At 45.1% G+C, this 22000-nt stretch overlaps 1 protein-coding gene across 2 annotated transcripts in view; it reads right to left on the bottom strand.

Moving 5' to 3' along the window:
* Positions 1-79: 79 nt before the first annotated feature.
* WDFY2 (WD repeat and FYVE domain containing 2) overlaps positions 80-22000 on the bottom strand; it is a 183924-nt gene continuing 162003 nt past the window's right edge. For both annotated transcript variants that reach the window (XM_027973574.2, XM_060394375.1), the window contains 5 exons: positions 16431-16536; positions 11575-11676; positions 10600-10730; positions 8457-8565; positions 80-7084 (listed from right to left, as the gene is read on the bottom strand). In XM_027973574.2, the coding sequence (XP_027829375.1) occupies positions 7055-7084; positions 8457-8565; positions 10600-10730; positions 11575-11676; positions 16431-16536 (478 nt within the window). In that variant the 3' untranslated portion in view covers positions 80-7054. The remainder of the gene's footprint in view (positions 7085-8456; positions 8566-10599; positions 10731-11574; positions 11677-16430; positions 16537-22000) is intronic.

The following is a 22000-nucleotide window of genomic DNA, read 5'->3' as shown; positions in this document are numbered from 1 at the left end:
CCTGGTGAACACCGACGCAGGGCTGCTGGGGGGCATATGGTCACAGGGCACAGCTCGACGACAATAACATGCCCACAGGAAGGTTTCCACAGAGGTTTATTTTAAACCGTGGCGGCAGCTTGCACTGGGTTGACAGAGGTCGTGGCTACACATACATTTTGGTTAGAGGGAAGCACAAAGGGAAAGTGAGCAGAGTTCAGGAACATTCACAACATTCAGCAGACATTTAACGTTGTGGGAAATCCTGGCTCATTCCCACCTAGTCACATTCAGGAAGTCAATGTCAAGACTGCTTGGTCTGACCGGTGGTATCTGGTGGTAGAGGGCGTGGTGATGCCAGCGGGGTTCAGCTAGAACCACGTTTGAGAAACCTCTTCCAGCTTTGGGCTTATGACATTCTCAGCCTGACCCCTTGGACAATCTCATTTCATAAAGAAAGAAAAAAAGACACTTTGTAAAGCAACGTGCCGCGGCAGCCAGGCTCCGACTGGGCTGCAGGCTGATGGGCATGCAGGATGGAAGCGTCCGTGTCCCTGGTTACGGAGTCAGTGGGAGGCAGGCACGAATGTGGGGCTAGCACCTTCCCGGTTGTCCAGTTAGTAACAGTTTTTTGTACTTTTCATGTATTTTCTTCTGCAAAATGACAGTACATTGAGAAAAAAAAAAGGCAGATGGCGTAAAACACAAATATGTAAGTATACATCGGTTACCAGCGACACAAGTATTTTGGTCCATACTTCATATGCTACTAACATAAGGCGGCCATCCATTTAAATGAAGGGAAGAGTGTTTTTAAGAGAAGTACTTCTTTCAAACCGGTTCCCATTTTTGTATTACAGTTTACTCTCTCATGCTTCCCAGAGAACCAGGACGGGGAGTGGGGGGTGGGGGTGGGGAGGAGAAAGGATCCTAAATATCAAGGTGGCATTCCAAATCTAACCTTGAAGCCAACCTGCAATTATTCCCTTTCTCTCCCAAGAAAGTCAGATACACTTGGATCCACAGAGGTGAACATTCTGAGGTATCTGTTTTTAATGAGATGGTACCATGATTGACCTCTGCCTTCTCCAGCCTTTTTCAAACCTCCTGGGCTCTAGATGGGAAAATACAGGCAGCGGTTTACTTGATGTGACACCAGACAAAGGCAGTGGGGGACACTCCCGTTTACCTGAGTTAAGTCAGCCACGAGCAGGCAGGTCACTGGTAATGGCCAGGTTAGTCCAATGAGTAACAACAGTCATAGAATCGTAGCATCACAGATTGGAAGGGATCTTAAGCATGATCATCGAATTCAACTTTTATTCAAGGCTTTTAATCTCCTTTCCACAGCTTCTCCACTAGACAAGGGGCTATGGACTTGCTGTTCAAAAATTCCCTGGCATAAGAAATACCATGGAGGAATCCCCTTCCAGTGCTGGACAGATCTAATTTTACACCCTGCTTTCTTGTGTTAGGCCCAGACAGGCTTCCCCGTGGAAGGGATAAATTTGAAAGGCAAAATGACAAACTAAAAACCTAAGGGTTGATGTGTATCTAGTTTTTGATGGTCAAGTTGAGTTCAAGTTTAAAAACGAATATGGACGTTCCTGAATTAAGTTACAGACATGTGATACTCGGGCACTGGAGGAAAAAGGCCAGTGGGTGCAGTACAAGTAACAGGAGGGACCAAAGCCCACCATGGGATGAGGGGGCCCCGGGCTCCGCACAGCTGGGTCTACAGAGCCCTTTTACAGTCGCTAAATTGAGAAAAATGTTCCCTTCCCTCAGCGAGTGCCCCTGCCTGAGCATTTATCACAGTTACCACACTGTACTGAGATGACCCACGGCTGCAGGAGGGATGTGAGGCCAGAGGCAGATGAGGACAGCAGCGGCCTGCTTGCTCACGGAGATCACACACGTGCAGGGCCTCTGCTGTCCAGAATGGGCTCCTCCACAGGTCAAGGGCTGTCCTTTTCAAAGGAGAGCAGCCAGGGAATAATGGGATTAGTATGTTGTAAGCTCATCAAGGGGCTTCCCAGGTGGCAGTGATAAAGAATCTGCCGGACAATGGAGGAGATGTAAGAGACTTGGGGTCAATCCTTGGGTGGGGAAGGAGCCCTGCAGAAGGCAGTAGCAACCCACTCTGGTATTCTTGCCTGGAGAATCTCATGCACAGAGGAGGCTGGCGGGCTACAGTCCATGGGGTCGCAAAGAGTGGGACACGACTGAGCGACTGAGCTCACAACAAGGTTGTCCAGACCAAAACCAGGCAAGCAGTGGTCTCCAGCCCCACCTCATAGCCTCCAGTGAGTGGCTGTGCCCCCCAACAAAGTTCAAAAATTAGTTAACCAGGGGTCCTTTTAAAGATAATTCCAGGTGTTTCCAAAGAAAAAGAAACTTTGATACTGGCCTCAGCTGCGGGAAGACTGGACTTGTCTGGCAAGCCTCTGGGTAAAGGTGCTTGGCGAACTGTGGGCTGCCTCCCTCCCCCTGTGGCCATGAGCATCCTGTCTGACAGTGACGAGAGGACAGCAGGCTCCAGGACTGCAGCTGCACACGCACTACTCTGGAGCTCCAAACCCCAGGTGGGACCCCGGTGCCAGGCTGGCGCAGGTCTTGGCCTTTGCTGGCATTGCTTCCACAGTCTGGAAACTCAGGTCCTTCCTCAGCTCACTCCAACTCTTCATTTAACTCTCAGCTCTGGAGTCCTTTCCTCTGGGTTCTCCTCTCCCCTGTGGGTGCAAGAGCACCTGTGTATCCTGGGACGGGACCCCACGCCGTCTGTCACCAGAGTCACCACGTGGCGTAGAAATGAGCCACAGCAAAGACATGGAACCAGTCAATCCTAAGGGAAATCAGTCCTGAACATTCATCGGAAGGACTGATGCTAAAGCTGAAGCTCCAATACTTTGGCCACCTGATGCAAAGAGCTGACTCATTGGAAAAGACCCTGATGCTGGGAAAGATTGAGGCAGGAGGAGAAGGGGACGGCAGAGGATGAGATGGTTGGATGGCATCACTGACTCCATGGATATAAGTTTGAGCAAGCTCCAGGAGTTCGTGATGAACAGAGAAGGCTGGCATGCTGCAGTCCACGAGGTTGCAAAGAGTCGGACGCGACTGAGCGACTGAACACCAACTCATCTGTGTGGCCTCTGCCCAAGCCACAGAATGGACCTCTTGACCCCAGGCCTGGTTCAAAGACTGGTGTGTGGTGGACACTCAGCAAAGGGCTGGACTATGAGAGTTAAGAGACTCAAGGGTGATACAGATCCCTCGGTGCTCCGGATGGACTTAATCTCTGTTTCCCCGTCACGTTGATAGACAGCCACCCTCACATCCAGAAAAATGCAACTTAACTTTGTTTTAGAGGAGAGAGAAAATGCCAAAAAGCATTGGCAAAATGTTTTCTTTCATTTTAAAACAGAAATCTTAGTGGACAAGGTCACTTAGAATTAAACTACTGTGAAAAGGCAAAACCAAAGGGATCTCATTTAATGGATATTTATGTCTGGTAACTTTGATACATAGTTCAGACTGAGTCCCTTGCTTAAAAGGTAAAATTCAGGCTTTAAAATTTGATTGATGTCAAGCAAAAATACATTAGGCTTTTGAAAAAATGAGTATCAAAAATAGGGAAAGGTGGCATTTCATGAGAAGGGCAACAAGACTCGCCGGGGCCCCCTGCAGGCAGAGGGCAAGGTGCAGTTTCAGTCCCCTTGACTTCCACTTAGACTGCGCAGCTGGCGAGGTCAGTGGGGCGAGCATAGGAAGCTGGTTGAGCTGATGGAGGCCTGCAGTGACTACCTCGCTGCATGAGCCCACCCATTCGGAGCCACAGGAGGTATCAGATTTGCCTGCGACGAGAGGACCAGACCCCGTTCTGAGCACTCCCTGCCTTGAGCCTCGAAGTCATTCCTCCCACTCACACCATTACGAGTTCACATTCAAAAAGCAACTGTTGTTCCAAAATTCTTATAGATTCCCTTTGCCGATACCTCAGTTGTATCTAACTGCTTGGTGTGACTGTGCTTGGAACATTCTAGAGGTCTGATGAGTCCCTTCCAGGTCTGTGATTTTACGATTCTTTGCATAACATTCAAACAATCCAGTGAGAGACACACCACGGTTGACTGACCTCATTAAAAAAAAAAAGACACATGACTCCAAGTACTTCATCTAAAACCACTTTTGCTGCTGTGCAGACAACCCAGGCAGCTAAAGGGTCCAGGAAGGTCATTTCTCTGGAGAGACGGAGCATGGGATTGGCTCTGCCCTACCAAATAAAAGGCACAAGCATGGTACGTGTGGGGGTGCCACTTCCCAGCATTGATCGTGCTAGGCTTGACTTGCCAGCGCTTCTGTGTGTTGAAGCAATAGAGCAGAAAGAAAAATTATATATATATAAAGTGCAATTCCAGTGGGGTAAAACAAGAACGATGAGAGTTAACCCAGACAGGAGACAAGCCAAGTGCTGGCGCCAGCTTTTGCTCCTAATGAATGAAGCCTCTATTCCATAAAATGCTTGGAAGGCACCCCAACACCAACACATATCGATGAGTTACACAAATGGTGGTGGGAATGTAATACTCAAGGATTCACAGTATTATAAACACACACAGTTGGCATGCTAAGGGCTTCTCACCAAACTATAAGCACCTACAGAGATGAGGAGAAATGAAAGAGCAGAGCAGCGGGCACCTTGACACGTCTGTGGTGGCTGGCCGCGACTCTCACCACCTGGAGGTGTGTCTGCTGGTCTCCGCCTCTGAGCGGCTCGTGGGCTGGGGGCACAGCCGTGCTGGGAGGGAGGCGGGTGGACTGAAGGGCGGGCTCACAGACCAGAGCGATCACAGGCTCACAGGAGACCCAAAGGGGACAAGCAGCTTCCCCGGCGTGATCCGAGCTCATCTCGACCCAACCCAGAACCACGTCAGGTCTGCTGGGCACCTGACCCACCGCTTCCCTGACACTGTGTGCCTCTCTGTATTCAGGCCACGCTCCAAAGGAAGGGAGAAGACAGCCATTCATTTCACTAATCACGTCTACCACATTGTTCTTTATTACGCACAACTCCGTAAGTGGCTCCAGGTTCTAGCAGTAAACTACAAAACAGATATTTGAGTATTTTAAACTGAATTCCCTTTTTTAAAGCTCTCTCACAACCGTGCAGAAGAGACTCAGGTTAGTTATAATGGCTTTCACTGATGGCCAGCAAGGGCAGGGCGGAGGGGGCAGCTGAGTGGCAAGTGGTAACTGCTGCTGCATGGTGCAGTGTCTGTGTCCACAGCCTCAGAGTATGGTCACGTGGGCTGATCTGCCCTGATTTCCCAGGTCATGGCTGTCCTGCACCATGGCTGCACGGGGCACACCCACTGTCCTGTGCCCCAAAGCTGCAGCAGCAGAACCATCTCGAGGAGGCCTGTCACCAGGAAGCACAGCTGGTCAGTGTTGGGGTGGCGGTGGGGGGAGCGGTTATCCCAGTCTGGTTGGGAGTCCTTCTCCCAGTTAGAAAAGTAATGAATGATCGCGAGGGGAGAAACTACAACCACCCTCAATTGTCAAGTCAGCAGAGGACAAGACCCTGCGGAGGTAGGGCTCACAAAGAGAAGGGCAAGTCATTGGCCTGTGGATCTGCAAGGCTTTGTGTAACCGTGTGAACCCCAAGGACTCAGGGGTCCCCTGATGCTCCTGACGGGTGAGGGATGAATGAGGTGGTCCCGGTAAAGTGCTGAGAAGGAGGTGGGCACAAAGGACATGCCTGCTGCTCGTTTAAATTCTACTTTTACAGGTTGAAAATAAGTGTCCCAAATGGGGTCTCTACACACAAGAATATCTCAGTTTATCAAGTTGATTGGATTCCCTTAAAAATCAAGGTTCTTCAGGTTCATTTCCTAAAGCCTCCCCTCCCCCTCTTTTCTGTACATTCCCAACTGGAACACACAGCATGAGCTGTAGGCCTGAGTACCTTTTATGTCTCAGATCACGCAGTTGCAGTATTAAAGCCTGCAAAGTGTTCTGATGAAATACACGAAGATAAAAATCTTTCAATATCTGGTTTTGAAAGGGGAAGCAAATACAGACAGTGAGGAATAAAGCAGCATGCAACCTCACAGCAACGAACATGTTCAAGTTCAGAGGTGATGTCACACAGAACCACAGATCTCAAAGACACTCTTCTTGAAGGACACAGGGTTTTGTTGTTCTGTTTTGCTTGTTTTTAATATCACGAGCGAAGGAGAGCAGTGTCAATAAAACTAAAACCCGAAAGGCTCAGAAAGCTCCCACTGAGTTAGGAAGGATCCAGGCACTGAGAGTTGAAGGTCTGAGTTTGATAATCTACTTCCGTGGCTGAGAGTGGCTTTCTCACAGCAATTTTTTTTTTCTCTTTTTTTAATGTGGGAAAGAGAAAAACTGAGGCAGAAATTATAAGGTCATTTCCACTCTCGTAAGATCTAGACATTACAAATGGATCACCCTTCGGGCAATTTAAGAAATCAGTTGGGAAAACCACAAGGATGGTTTTCCAGATCTCTCAACGGAAAGGGACTCCTACGAAAGCAAACACTGCAAATAAATTGTGAATATGCTCACTCTGGGGAACAGTGGAGGAAGCTGAGCGGGGGGAAGACGCAGACCACAGGATATGTGCCCAAGGGAGAGAAACACGGAAACTACTTCACAACGACCCCAAATACCCTGAATAGTTATACAATCCTCGTTTCTCCCACACAATGAAACAGCTAAAACCGTGTTGACCAATATAAAACTGAAAACACCCCACACTGAGTTTTCGGTATACTCAAAACAAGGGAGCAGAGCCAGACTGTATAAACCATTTGTTAAAAAAATATCCTCTTTTTATATTGTATGAACAAGTTGAAAGAGTTCCCTCACAAGAGCTCACTGACTGCTCACCGCCACGCGTGCAGGCGACGCGCAAGCTCAGCTCTCAGCTCAGCTTTTCGGCTTCTCTCCCGCCACTCACACATCTGCTTTACTGCTCCAGTCGTGACTGGGGTTAGAACAACCGTTTCTTGAGTAAATTCTGTCTTTCTGGCGCCTGGAAGGGGCATCAAGACACGACTGGGGTCATATCCCACAACTGTAAGAAGAAAAAGATCTCTGATGAACACCTGGAGAAGGAAACGGCAACCCACTTTCGTATTCTTGCCTGGAAAATCCCCCGCATGGAGAAGCCTGGTGGGCTACAGTCCACGGGGAAGTTGCAAAGAGTGGGACACGACTGAGTGACTGTGCACTGATGAACTGCCATTCAGCTGGGTTGAGGAGCCATATAAAGTGTATAAAGAGTCCTTGTAACTGAATTCAAGCGCATTTTTTCACTTAACAAGGAACTGAGTACTATCTGAGCATCATGGATAAATCTATACGGTAGTACTTATCCATCAAAAAGTTCAACATAACCCTCAAAAACAGGACAAAGGCGGCTGGAAGTTTTAATCCAGCTGATGGAAAATAAAGGCAGATGAGATTTATTCAAGGAAGAAGGGAAGTAACACTATAAGGCAACAAATGGGTAGCCAGATGTGTCCTTTCCGTATCTCATCTCATCTTCCAAACAGTTCTACGAGATGTCTCGATTTCAGAAATAAAGGAACCGAGGTGCCCAGAATTTACTTTAAGAAGTCACATAAGACTGGTGGCTTCCAAAGAGGGTTATTCAAACCACCTTATCCTGCGGTTGCCTCCACGAAGGAACCAGAAGAGGCCCAGGAAGTTGGGCTCAGTGAACCAGGCGAGCCTCTGCCACTGGGAGCCTCAGAGAATGAATGATGTGGGCATGACCTCTTTGGTCCTGCGCTTTGGCCTGGGCAGGGAATCCACGTGGCCTAGCACAGATCTTGGAGAGGCCCTGGAGGACTGCTCCTGGATTAACTGATCTCACTGGGAAAAGATTTTGTTTATTACTTGTTGGCTTATCCAACGCTTGGCTCAAAATCTACTGTCCTCACGAAGCCAAGGCCAGTAGCACCATCTTCCTCCCCTGAACTCTCCCAGTAACTTGTCCGTTTCACTCTTTGGCTGCTGAACATGTTAATAATTGTTAATAATAATTAACATGTTAATAACATGTTAATAATAATTAACTGTCTTCTTAAGAGTATGTCCCCAGCAGACTAGCAGTTCCTTTGAGGGGAGGGCCAGGTCTCATTTTGGCAAGTATAGTCAGTGACTATACGTGGTGTGTAGTGGGTTCTCATTGCTCAGGGGAAGCTTTAAGAGAAAGTTTCTGAGCTCACCTCACATCGTCTTGATGCTTCTGTACATTTACTTAGGGCCAAAGATGGAAGTGGACCAACTCGATGGTCATGAGTTTGAGCAAGCCCTGGGAGATGGTGAAGGACAGGGAAGCCTGGTGGGCGGCAGTCCACTGGGTCCCAAAGAGTTGGACATGACTGAGTGACTGAACCACAGCAAAGACAGAAAGCTCCGGAAATACGATGGCGTCCTACCTTAATAACCTTGTCAGTTCCCGAAGTCAGTAACCATCCTCTGGTCGCGTCGAAGTGCACGTGCACGATGTTATGTTTACTGTCGTGGAAGGTCGCGGTGGGCGCGCGTCTGGAGGGAGCAGAGGAAGTTTCCAGAAGTGAAAGGCAGAGTATATAAATGAAGAAGATCTAGAGTGACAGTAAGCTCTAATTTTTAGCCAAATGCCTCAAACGACCTCACCGTTAGAGATGCTCCTCAGAGCTACTTTTATTCCCTGGCGATGAAAAGAGTGAAAGGATTCTTAGACGGTCCAAAATGGTCAAGAGATGATGAAATTTCTTTAGAAACTTTTTGGAGAAATTTGTTGCTCTGATTGAGTCTGAGATTCTCCACCCGTGCTATTAACAAATCTTTAAAATAACCCACTGTGCTTTTGCTAAGTTTGATCTCAGAAGGACTTGCTGATAAAAGTCTACTTTGGTCTATTTCATTTTAAAAAAGGCACACTCGTTAAAATGCCTAAGACACTATCGCTTTCATCTAAGGGCTGTTTATTTTTTCTCTTCTTTACCCTGGTATAAATGCAGGCTCAGGTTTTTCTTTGGCATTCTAATGCTTTAACAAGTAAAACAATATATAAACAAACACTGTTACTTGCTTTTTATTTTTTTAAGACTTGCATTCTTTTAGTAAGAAAGCTGGTAACTGCCTAGATGCTCTAGAGGCAATGCAAAATGCACCCACAGGGAAGAGGCAGAAGAACCAGTGATGTGGGACAGCAACATAGGGGATTAGGCTGCCGTTTTCTAATCATGTTTCAAGTTCCCACTCCTCAGCAGTGGGCTCTCTGAAGACAGCTGTTAATTGCTCAATCTGGAGAACAGATCTTCAGTATCCTAAAAATGATGATTGCTTTAAAATATTTAGAATTAAGGAATTAGGTTTAATCTGTAGTCACTTAGACCCTCTGGATCTGTGTCTTTAATGAAGAATTCAACGGGAATATCCCTAAAGTCTCTTGCAGCTCCTTAATTTAATGAGAAGCACTCTTTTATTAATTCCATCACATACGATGAGCAGAAAATAATCAGTGAACATAAATGCTTACTTATGCAAGGGCATCTTAATTTATATTTGCTGTGACTAAATATGAATAAAAAACATATACATCAACAGGAGGATTATCTGCAAAAGAATGTTTTGTTTTATTAACTTGCCAAGAATTTCCTCTAAATGCTGACCTCCTTGAGTGCATCTGAAATATGTTTCTACTTATATGCAGCTTTTAGGACATCCATCTAGTACTTAAAATGATTTTACTACATTATATGAGGGGTGGTGGTGAGAATTGGGCAGACAAGTCCCCTATGAGATTCTAATTCACTAAAAGGGACATTTGGAGAAGAACACTCTGTTTACATGGAAGGCAGTTTGCAACAGCTAACATTAAAAAGATAACATGGGGTCTTTCCTGGCAGTCCAGTGGTTAAAAATCTGAGCATCCAATGGGAGAGGTGAGGGTTCCATACTTGGTTGGGAAACTAATAACCCACATGCTGTGCAGCATGGCCAAGAAAACTTTTTAAAATTTTAAATTTTAAAGAAAGAAAAGAACAAGGCAACATGGATCTGCATCCCCCACCCCCCACCCCCCACCAAAAAAACAGCACTGTAATCTCAGGTTCTGGGTTATTGGGCAAGGCCAACCAGCAAGATTCTGCAGCTGGACAACTGGTGGTACAAGACTCTTAGGAGAAGAGATTTGGCTCTTTCTGGAAAATAAAACCTCTGGAGCCCGTGGGCTTATTCACTAACGCAAAGATACCAACTGGGTCTAACAGTGAAGCTCAGGCTCCTGTATTCCCGGGCAATTCTCCAGTAAATTAGCAGGCAGAGAATTTGCTCCAAGAATATCTATTTTCAGTGCACACACCCCTGGGATTGACAACAGCGCAGAGATGATTTCTCAGCGCTGCACTCTCTCCTGCCTCACAAGGGGACACCACCTCCTGGTGGAAAGGAGGGCTTTGCCCACCTGCCACGGTCCGTACTGGAAGCCACCAGGAGCCCGGGTGCCATTATTCATGGCCGCGGGGCTCGGTGCAGCGCTCGGACCGCACTCGCCCCTTAACCTCGACATTTCCTCAGGCTGCTGTGACTTACTCCTCGTCTGTGATGGCCTCGTGGCAGCTGTCACACACCCTCACTTCAAACTCGAAGCCCATCAGCGGGATCGGGGAGCGCTTGGAGCTGCACTTGCCGCAGACCGCCTTCCCGCACTTGCGGCAGTGGTGCTGGAGGGAGAGAAAACGTGCTCACTGCGCCTGCGCGCCTCCGCGGGCCAGGAACGCCCAGGCGTGACCCACAGCCCCAGGTGCGGATGCTCAGCGGGAGGCCCCCAGCGCACTGGAAGCCCGAGCCAGAGGCTCTTCTTTTTGGATTCTGTTTACTCAGAATGAGAACTGTTTAGGAAGTAAATCTGATTGTGCCACGGCGCCCCTTTCCCCAGTCTTGGTCCTTTCCGGTTATCATCAATGTGAACCTCCAGCAGTCGGGTTATCTTAAGGGTGTTGGGTGTGCACAGGGTTTACGGAGGAAGTGCCACCTCCAGAGATCACACTGTTCCGTGAAGAACTGGGATGAAACCAGGCTCAATTCACTGTCTACATGTTGGCCGTGCTCAAGCTGGGGGACTGGCATTTGATTTCCCCGGGAGGGCAGACCAAACCCAACCATAGAATCAGGCTGAAAATGCTCTTATAACTAGATCTAAATAACTAAAACTAAGATGGAAGGAATGAAAATGAAATTAAAGAGAAATAAGTATCACTTACATAATTTCATGGTTTGGTACCATTTGAGCTAAGCTCGGCCTCTCTAATTTTAAGGTATATTTCACTAGATGCCACTAGAATTCTAAAATCATATCTCTTAACTACTGGGAACAAGTCACTACAGAAGCTAAATCCAGTAGGAATGAGCTTCAGTAGAGAAAGGGAATAAATTCGGCATAAGCGACTCCAAGAGAATAACTTAGCCCCGTCACAGCTCCCACCCAAGGGTGTTATTTCTTCCAAGATCACAAGGTAAAGTCATTTCTAGGTGATAACGTTTTGATGAAGCAAGCATATCACCCACCTGTCTCAGGCCAATTTTCTTACTGTCCCACATTTGCTTGAAGTTCCAGAAAAAAGGCTGGTCACACTTCTGGCAGGAATCACTGTCCAACCATTCAGGGGTCTTGCCAAACAAAACACACAACAGGTGACAGTGAGAAGAAGTGAGGACCGTGGAAGCGTCGACACTGCTGACACGCAGTCAGGGTGTGTCCCTGAGAAACACATGATTTCTCAATCATTTAAAAAATATTTACTGAATGCCTTGTGACGTGTCAGGTCCTGGGGATGTAGTGGGGAAGAAGAAGAATTTAACATCATGGAGCTTATAATTTAACAGGGAAGATGAAACATGATAATCATATCAATAGTAGTTAACTTCCCTGGTGGCTCTGACGGTAAAGCGTCTGCCTACAATGCGGGAGACCCAGGTTCAATCCCTGGGTCGGGAAGATCTCCTGGAGAAGGAAATGGCACCCCACTCCAGTACTCTTGCCTGGAAAATCCCATGGACGGAGAAGCCTGGTAGGCTACAGTCCATGGGGTCGCAAAGAGTCTGACTCGACTGAGCGACTTCACTTTCATTATTTGAAACAGAAGGATCAAAGGTCAGAGAAAGAAGCACAGAGAGCTATGAGAACAGGATGATCTAGGCTGGGGTTCAGGACTTATCTCTGACAAATGATAACAAGCTGAGATCTGGGGATGAATTTCAGGAGACCAGGCACATGGGGCTGAGAGAGGGGCAGGATGGCTGGAGCACAGTGTAGGGGTGGGGAGAGAAGGGCTGGGGGTGGGAGAGGGTGTAAAGGGCTGAGGCTGGAGGGGTTGGATGTAGGGGCCACACCACAGACAGCTATGTTGGTTTAGGACTTTATCTCATAGTCTCTGATCATATGCAATTATCTCATACTCTGATCATATGCAATTATATTCTCTGACTGTGTACAATTATATGCATCTGCTTATTACACTGGCATGCAGCTACATGTGCTGGGGGGACAGGACCCGACCACAGTGGGTACTCAGAGAAGCACTAGTCTGCTGTCATGTCAGAGTCAGCAGGGTTAGTCCATTTCCCTACCTTTATTTTTTATTTTAAAAAGAATCCTTATATTCTTTTGTAAAAATTTACTTTATTTTTGGGTGCACTGAGTCTTCATTGCTTTGCACAGGCTTCCTCTAGTTGCAGCAAGCAGGGGCCGCTCTCTTGTTGCTGAGCATGGACTCTAGGGCTTCAGTAGTTGTAACTCACCAGCCCTGCTGCTGCTAAGTCGCTTCAGTCGTGTCCGACTCTGTGTGACCCAAGAGACGGCAGCCCACCAGGCTCCCCCGTCCCTGGGATTCTCCAGGCAAGAACACTGGAGTGGGTTGCCATTTCCTTCTCCAATGCATGAAAATGAAAAGTGAAAGTGAAGTCGCTCAGTCGTGTCTGATTCTTAGCGACCCCATGGGCTGCAGCTTTCCAGGTTCCTCCGTCCATGGGGTTTTCCAGGCAAGAGTACTAGAGTGGGGTGCCACTGTCTTCTCTGCACCAGCCCTAGAGCGCAGACTCAATAGTTGTGGCACACGGGCTTAGTTGCCCCATGGCATGTGCAATCTTCCAGGACCAGGCATTGAACCTGGGGAAGTTCTCCCCTAGCTTTAAGCAGACACAAACCTAAAGCTATATATTTTCTCAGGAGAAAAAAAAAAAAAGAAAGTAAAAAGGTGACATTTTAAGAAAGTTTATTTATTTTATTAAAACTGAGGAAAAGGGACTTCCCTGGTGGTCCACTAGTTAAGACTCTGAGCTTCCAATGCAGGGGGCCTGAGTCATATCCCTGATAGGGAAGTAAAATCCCACAAGCTGTACAGCATGACCGAAAAAATTAAAAATGCAGAGTGCAGTGACAAGGGTACAGAAAGAATGATAATACATTAAAAAAAAAAACAAAAAAAAACAACCACCTGAGGGAAAGAAGTAAGTTTCAACTTGCCTGGTAATTTTCATGCCCTAATTCATGTAAAGACAGATCAATAAAATAATACATAGTTTCTTAGCTGAAGACAACAGTTTAACCCTAAAAGACTTATCTATGTTGTGATTTTTCTGAACAGTTATGATGTAGGAAAATAAGGAAGATTTACAAAACACACACACACACCCATGTTTTACAAGGAAGCATGCAGGTTTAGAATGTGTATAAAATACATTAGTGGGTGTCTAAGAGGAGGGAGCTGAGAGTAGGGCTCTGAAAAGGGGGGGCGGTGGTGAGAAATCAGCATGTGTAGTATGATTCTCTTTTTTGTCAAAAAAACAAAAATCTAACGTGTTATCTGCAGAGAAAAATGTAAGAAGGGATGTTTGCCAGTATGTGAAGAGTGAAATTTCTGGGTGGTAATATCATGGATGGGCTTCCCCGGTGGCCAAGCTGTAAAGAATCCACTAGATTCTTCAGTCCCTGGGTGGGGAAGAGTCCCTGGAGAAGGAAATGGCAACCCACTGCAGTATTCTTGCCCGGGAAATCCCATGGACAGAGGAGCCTGGGCAGGTTACAGTCCATGGGGTTGCAATAGCGTGGGATATGACTTAGCGACTCAGCAACAACCCTGAGTAACTGACATTTTCTTTGTTAAGGAGCACTGTAATTTTTCTACAAAGAACATGTATTATGTATACTTAAAAAATAAAAAAAATTGTGAAAAATCAGATTTCGTTAAATGTATAAACACACGTTTAACCTACATCAAGATGTCAAACAGATCTGTGTTCAGCCACTCAAGGCCTTCTCCCACCTGCCCACCCTCTGGGCTGCCACCCCATCCGCTCTGCGTCCATTGCTCTGCACGCAACCACTCCTGTGTTTCGTCTTGGTCAGGGTGTGCTCACTCTCTCCTGCCACAAACCCTTCGCTGGAATGTGAGCTGATGGTGACAAGCCCCAGCTCTGATGCTCTGACTCCTATCAACTGTGGTTGATTTATTTATACCATCAAATCATTTTCTGAAGCTTTCCCCTCCACGTCTTTTCTTCCAGAAAGGCTACCAGCCCTTCGGGGCAGGGACAGTTTCATTATGTCTCAGGCTTCCCAAGCTGAGCGCCGCATGGTACCTGCCACAGCCGGAAAGCAGCCCCACGGATCCACCTGGGAGGCTGGACGTTTATCATATATGACACTTGCGAAAGATGGATGCAACCCTCGCCACCGCCCAGTTAGAGCTTTAAATCACTCGCGAAGATTTACAAGTACCAAGTGCCCATATATCTGCATATCAAAAGGCATCACTGTCAAAAGCCGGCATGTCAAGCCAGCTCCAAGAACTGCCCACTGACCAACCGCCTGGTTTCCTTCTCTGGAGAGTGCACTGGTATCCTCCTTGGACTTCTGTCTATTGAGGGTGGAGGCTGTGTGCGCAGCGGCTCCCCTCCTGGGGTCTGGTCAGTCAGGCCTGGGAAGAAGCCTGGACACACCGGCGTGACTGTCCCTGGCTGGCACACACTGTCTTTATGCCAATAGGGCCAAATTGTATTTTCAAAAGCAATATCCCACAATTCCCCACTTCCTGACTGAAAGGATCATTTTAATTAGTTACTAATAGAACTCCTGTGGATTTACGGTTTGAGCAAATCAGCTTTAATCTTCTTAAGCATTTAATTACTGGCATTGGAAAGGCACGGCATTGTGGGTAACGGCAACGACTCTCTTGAAATGAGACTGGGATGAAGCTGTGGAAAGAAGCTGGGAAATGGCCTTTGTCTAATTTTTAAAGTGTTGCTCTTCTAATTCTTGTATCCTGCGAGGACACAGATTAGAACACACGTGGTCAAAGGGAAAATTTACCCAGCATTATTCTAGGGAAATGAGAAAATGGTTAACTTCAAAGTACTTGTCAAAGGGGACGTTCAGTAAACAAACCAGCTGTTATGATGCTGAATGATGAAAAAGCAAGTTCACTGAAAAAAGAATGTTATGGTTAAATTGGCAAAATTTATGTTCTGTAAATGTGTAAACAGTAAATGAAAAAAAAAGAAAAAATGTTATGACAAAACTTAAACGCTTAAAAATGACAATGTGTGTATTTACATCTGGATAACTGTTTAGAATATGACTCATAAGCACAAAAAATTATTTCTAATATTTCTATTAATACCAAACTAGGATTCTTCATCAAATACCACTTCTCACACACCAGCCACCATTTCCCCCAATAACATAAAGTGCCAAGCTGTCTGCTTTCATAGTGCACTTTAAACCAAAGGGCTGTAATTACCTGAAAATAGATGTTTCTTCTCTGAACTTGTAAATCGTGCAACTGATCTGAAGTCTGAACAGCTTAGTCTCAGTCTTCTTATGAATCTCCACTGCGTGAGTATTATGTGTCGCTTTGTGAGGGGCTTATAAAAGGAAGCTCCTTTCATACTAGAATTGTATTTTATTTTACTATTATTGTTTTTCTGATTTTCTGAAATAACATGTCTTATTTTCATGGTTTTCTCAAAGAAAAAAGTGGGCTTCCCTGGTGGTTCAGTGGTAAAGAATCTGCCTGCCCATGCCGGAGACAGGGGTTCGATCCCCGGTCTGGGAACCTCCCGCATGCGGCGCAGCAACTCAGCCCCTGTGTGCACCACAACCACGAGCCTGTGCTCTAGAGCTCTGGTGCCGCAGCTACTGAAGCCTGAGTGCCCGAAAGCCCGCGCTCCGCAAGAGAAGCCACTGCAATGAGAAGCCCGCGCGCAAGCAGAGAGCAGCCCCAGCTAGACGCAACTAGGGAAAAGCACAACCAAAAAAAAAAAAGGTGAGCAGGAGGGGAGGCTGAGGCGTTCCTCAGCAGTCAGAGGTGCAGAGCCCAGCCCGGTGGCCATGGAAGGGTGGCTCGAGCCTTCTGTGAACCTACCTCCTGCCTCTCCACGTCCATGTTCCAGACCACGATGCCACCGTCACCGCCACAGGAGATGAGCTGCCGCGTGTGCTGGGCATAGGACAGGGCCTGGACTTTGTCACTGCCGAAGAAGCAAGAGTCAGTGACAGTTCCCGAGGGCAGGGAGAGCCCCCAGGGCAGGAAGTCTCGTGCAGGCCCACCCCTGAGAGCCGCCCAAGAGCAGACCTTGGAGGCTGGAATGGAATGGTCTGCATGCTAACGTCGGGAGAGCACTTGAGATCTGCAACATTTAGAATGAGTCAAAATGCTCGTCCAGTAATTAGCGATGCTCAACATCTTTTCATGTGCCTGTTGGCCATCTGTAGGTCTTCTCTGGAGAAATGCTTACTTAGGTCTCCTGCCATTTTTCTGGATTGGGTTGTTTGTTTTCTGATGTTGCATTGTCTGAGGTGTTTGTATATTTGGGAAATGAAGCCTCTGTTGAGTGCATCTTTTGCAAATTTCTCCCGTTCCATAGGTTGTGCTTCCATTTTGTTGATGGTTTCCTTTACTGTGCAAAAGCTTGTAAATTTGAGTAGGTCCCTTTGCTTATTTTGCTTTCATTTCTTTGGCCTTGGGACACTGACTAAGAAAATATTGCTTATATTGATTATGGGATTAGCAGATACACACCACTACATATAAAATAAACAACAAAGATTTACTGTATAGCACATGGAATATATATATATGTGTGCTTCCCTAGTGATTCAGTCAAAGAAGGCAGTGGCACCCCACTCCAGTGTTCTTGCCTGGAGAGTCCCATGGGCGGAGGAGCCTGGTAGGCTGCAGTCCTTGGGGTCACTAAGAGTCAGACACGACTGAGCAACTTCACTTTCACTTTTCACTTCCATGTACTGGAGGAGGAAATGGGAACCCACTCCAGTGTTCTTGCCTGGAGAATCCCAGGGACGGGGGAGCCTGGTGGGCTGCCATCTACGGGGTGGCACAGAGTTGGACACGACTGAATCGACTTAGCAGCAGCAGCAGCAGCAGCAGTGGTTCAGTGGTAAAGAACCTGCTGGCCAACACAGGAGATGCTGCTTTGATCCCTGGGTTGGGAAGATCCTCTGGAGAAGGAAAAGGCAACCCACTCCAGTCTTCTTGCCAGGGAAATCTTGAGGGCAGAGGAGCCTGGTGGGCTACAGTCCACGGGGTTGCAAAAGAGTGGAACACAACTTATCGACTAAACAACAACAAATATACGTATGTATAACTGGATCACTTTGCTGTATATCTAAAACTAACACAACATGGTAAATCAACCATAGTTCAAATTTTTAAAATGCTCATGTGAGATGCTAAGGCCCCAAGAAGAGGCGGTCTCTGTCAATTACCAACACTTAAGGAAAAAAGCTGTTGAACTGCTTATAATCTTACTGGTTCCTTAACTGATCAATTAATTAACATCTGTGCCATCTGTTCATGTTACATTTGTAAGGTCATCGGGCACCTGATGGAGCCAGGTAACCTGTGCTGCTTGGGATGCGAGGTGCCAGCATGGCTCCAGGGTGAATCCACAGCAGCAACTTGAGTTCACTGAGTGTCTCTCTCTAGTTCTCACGCCCTCTTTCTTCAGGTTGTGTCTTATTTTTCTTTCTGGTTGGTACATGGCTGACAAGTTATACCCTCTTGGTGGGGAATCCAGTTTAAGGGTTTGACAATTTAGTGACCACCACCAAAAGATGACAGATCTACTCCATCTTGGGAGAGAAAGAATGGGGAGTCTGGTTTCTTGGCTGTTTTTGTTTGAATGTTCTTCTGTTTTGAGCTCTAATTAATTGAGAATTCTGTGCTCACTGGGAAAGAGAATAACTCTGTGAAATCTGGATTGGTGATTGTGTGTGTGTGTGTGTTTGTGTTTAGTTTTGACTTGTGCCTCCAGTTGTAGGATTGAAGCTGTTAAGCTGTGTGTGTCTTTGTCTGAAATTCAGGGGGGTGTTTACCTCTTGTGTATGGAACGCTTTCCTATTTCTGAAGGTGTCAATAAATTAGATTATGGTACCTGTTAATTATAAGCACTTGCTTATAAAGATAAGCAAATGTTTATATAAATTGAATATTCCTGAACTTCACAGAAAATAAGGAAATTAAACCTCTAAAGCTTTAAATTTACTAGGCTTAAAAATAAAAATTATTTTATAGAAGATACTAACTCAGTGATATTTTAAGACTCCCAAGTTCACAAAACTAACGTTAAATCTTTGGCAAATGACTAGAGTGATGAGTTTCAAAACACAGCCAGGTCTTTTTCTGGCTTTATTAATGTTAAATATAACGAAAATGTACATTTTGCTTTACTTGGGTTGATTTCTTCTAAATTTATATAGGATAAATGGTCAAATAAGCTAACATTATGCCTATATAATATTTAAGATTATGAAAAACAAGTGTGTTCAATTAAATAATTTTTCTCATAAACTTTACATAACAGTTATGTTTTGTAGCATACCAACTTAAAGATAATTCCCCAAGATCTTTGGGTCATTTACAATGGAATCATAGTAAGTTGAGCTAATTGATGTCACTAGACACCTACAGTGGATAATTTCTTTCTTTTTTAAAAAAATCAATCTATTTATTTTTGGCTGCATCGGGCCTTAGGGCATTCAGAATCTTTCCTTGCAGCATTCAGACTTCTCTCCAGTTGTGGCTTGAGGGCTCAGTAGACCCTTGGCATGTGGGATCTTAGTTCCCTGACCAGGGCTTGAACTCGTGTCCACTACTTTAGAAGGTGGATTCTTAACCACTGAACCACCAGGGAAGTCTTGATCATTTCTAAATAAGTTACTGAAATTTTGACTGTACAGCATAATATTTAAGATTATACATGTTTGCTTATTTTTATGTGCTATAGAGAGACTGTAACTTGGGCATGTGTCTGCTCAGTCATGTCCAACTCTTTTTGACCCCATGGACTGTTGCCCTGCCAGGCTTCTCTGTCCATGGAATTTTCCAGGCAAGAATACTGGAGCAGGTTGCCATTTCCTACTTCCCAACCCAGGGATTGAACCCCTATCTCCTGCATATTTTGCATTGGCAGGGGGATTCTTTACCACTGCGCCACCTGGGAAGTCCAACATAACTTAGATGAGTCATGTCAAATGAACGTGTTCCTTTCTTTTACCACTTTAGAGGGACGTAAAAGTGACGTACATTGCAGTAGAAGCTGACGTCACATTTCGTGAGCTGTGCTAAGATGCTCCCTATCATGGAAAGTTCTCAATTATCCATATCCTCTGTCCTCCCAGTCTTCTCTACAAAATAAGTTAGCTACTTTGGTTAACTACTAGAATTAAAATGAGTGACTGAGATGGTGCCAGGTGCAATGATGAGAAGGAAATACAACCGTGTCTGTGTTTTTGTTTTGGGGAGGGAAAAAAATGAAAGAGTAGTTTTAAAGCAGTGGTTCTCAAACTTTTTAGTCTCTTAGGACCCTTTACATTCTCAAGTCTTATTTGAGGACACCAAAGAGCTTTAGTTTAAGTGAGTGGTAACTATCAATATAAGTGGCCTGATGGTAACTATCAATATAACTGGCCACCTGATGTGAAGAGCCAACTCGTTAGAAAAGACCCTGATGCTGGGAAAGACTGAAGGCAGAAGGAGAAGAGGGCGGCAGAGGGTGAGATGGGTGGAGGCATCACTGACTCAGTGGACATCAGCTTGGGCAAACTCTGGGAGACGGTGAGGGACAGGGAAGCCTGGCATGCTGCAGTCTGTGGAGTCTCAAAGAGTTGGACATGACTTGGCAACCGAACAAAAACTATCAATATACTTGAAATCAATCTGAGAAATTTTTAAACTATTGATCCATCTGAAAACAGCAATGATGAATCCATTCCCTTTTAACCAAATAACATATGTTTTGGGAAAAATGTATTTTCCAAAACCAAATATTTTGAAGGCAAAATGGCATTAATATCTATGCAAGTCTTTCTAATGTCTGGCTTAGTAGGAGAGAGCCAGACACTCATCTCTTTCTGTGGACATTATGATGTTACTCATGTAGCCTCTGGAAAACTCCATTTTATACTTTTGAGAGAGCTTGAATGGAAAAGGCAATTTTAAAGTAAAATATAAATTTGTTCCAGAATATCAAAGAGAAAAATAAAGGACAAAACATGGAAAGTGAATTTTGCTTGCTTTGGTTTATAATACTTGGGAGTCTTAAAAAAAAAAAGCTGCAAAATACATTAAAATCTTGGTATAGTTCCCTTGGTTTTGATGGCTTGCTTCCTTAGTTTGCTGATTAATGCCTTGGATACAATGCAAAAGGATATTCCTTACCTTCTATGGAATCTGCCTAGCTAGCAGAGATTTTGTCTCACCAAAATCCTTTTCAGAGCTTTATGCTGATTTGAAAAGTTCTTGATTATTTAAGGAATGAAAAGAAGAACAAGGGCCCTCATTTGTAAAAAGAGCTACATTCTTTAAGACTGTATTGCTTTCTGTATTTATTTCCCAAGTCTTCTTGTTACTCTGATTATATAGATAGCCAAGTATTGTTTTTTAGGCACCTGTGCTATCTTAAGTATCTAAAGATAAGTATCCTCTGACAATAATTTTGGTTTTGCATTCCCAGGTTGAGCCCTATATTTTTTGGGAAAAAATTGTTTAGGATATTTTTTTACACCTAAAACTATCTTTGAGATTTCCTAGAGGGGTTCTGGAAAATTACAGATCTGTTTCCTCTGCCTCATAAAAATAGAGATGGTATTTTAAAAAAAATCACATTTGTTTACTGTGTTACTATTTAAAGAGTTGCATAGGAAGAGCTGTCAGATCAGAGAAGATGCTTAGTCTTCCCTAGGTTAAGTCAGTATGGCTAAAAGATTATTAATATATTTCTGAGATTGTATATTACATGCCAAGACCCTAGAGCTTTATACAATGCTTCCACTGTCCATAAGATGCTTTTACCTTCAGGGAAAACACTGATCAATTGCTCAGGAAATAGTTATGTAGGGAATATCAATAGAGAATTTCACTCTTCGCAATTCTGATATCATTTATCTCAGTAAAAAATTATCCATTAAGTGTCTATAATCTACAGGTAAATTTGTATTATTCTGATGCTTGCCTGAAGGCTTTGTCACAAGCTACAGGCCAGAAGGAACAATCTCAGAGTTTCGTGGAAAACGATTCTATGCACCAGGTACTTTTAAATACTAGCATTTTAAAGATTCTTAGGCAAAGAATACTAGACTGACATAACTTAGATAGTCTGTAAACTGGGATAGTGGACTGAGTCAGGATTTCCTTGGATTTCAGGACATTTTTTAGTCTGGAAGTAGATGGCTTTACAGATGCACTGGGATAGTGGATTGAATCAGGATTTCCTTGGATTTCAGGACTCTTTTTAGTCTGGATGTAGATGGATTTACAAATGCAGACTGCTAAACCAACACCCAGCAGAACAAGAATTAACAACACAGGACCAAATGAACTGAAGAGGGAAATTTTACTGGCGTTACTTGTCTAGAATACTGTTGCTGTTGTTTTAACATTCTACTTTTTTGCTCTATGAGGATGCCTTTTCTCTT

This window comes from Ovis aries, chromosome 10 (assembly GCF_016772045.2).
Source record: "Ovis aries strain OAR_USU_Benz2616 breed Rambouillet chromosome 10, ARS-UI_Ramb_v3.0, whole genome shotgun sequence".
Lineage (NCBI taxonomy): Eukaryota > Metazoa > Chordata > Mammalia > Artiodactyla > Bovidae > Ovis > Ovis aries.
This window is presented reverse-complemented; position numbering and strand designations above follow the sequence as displayed.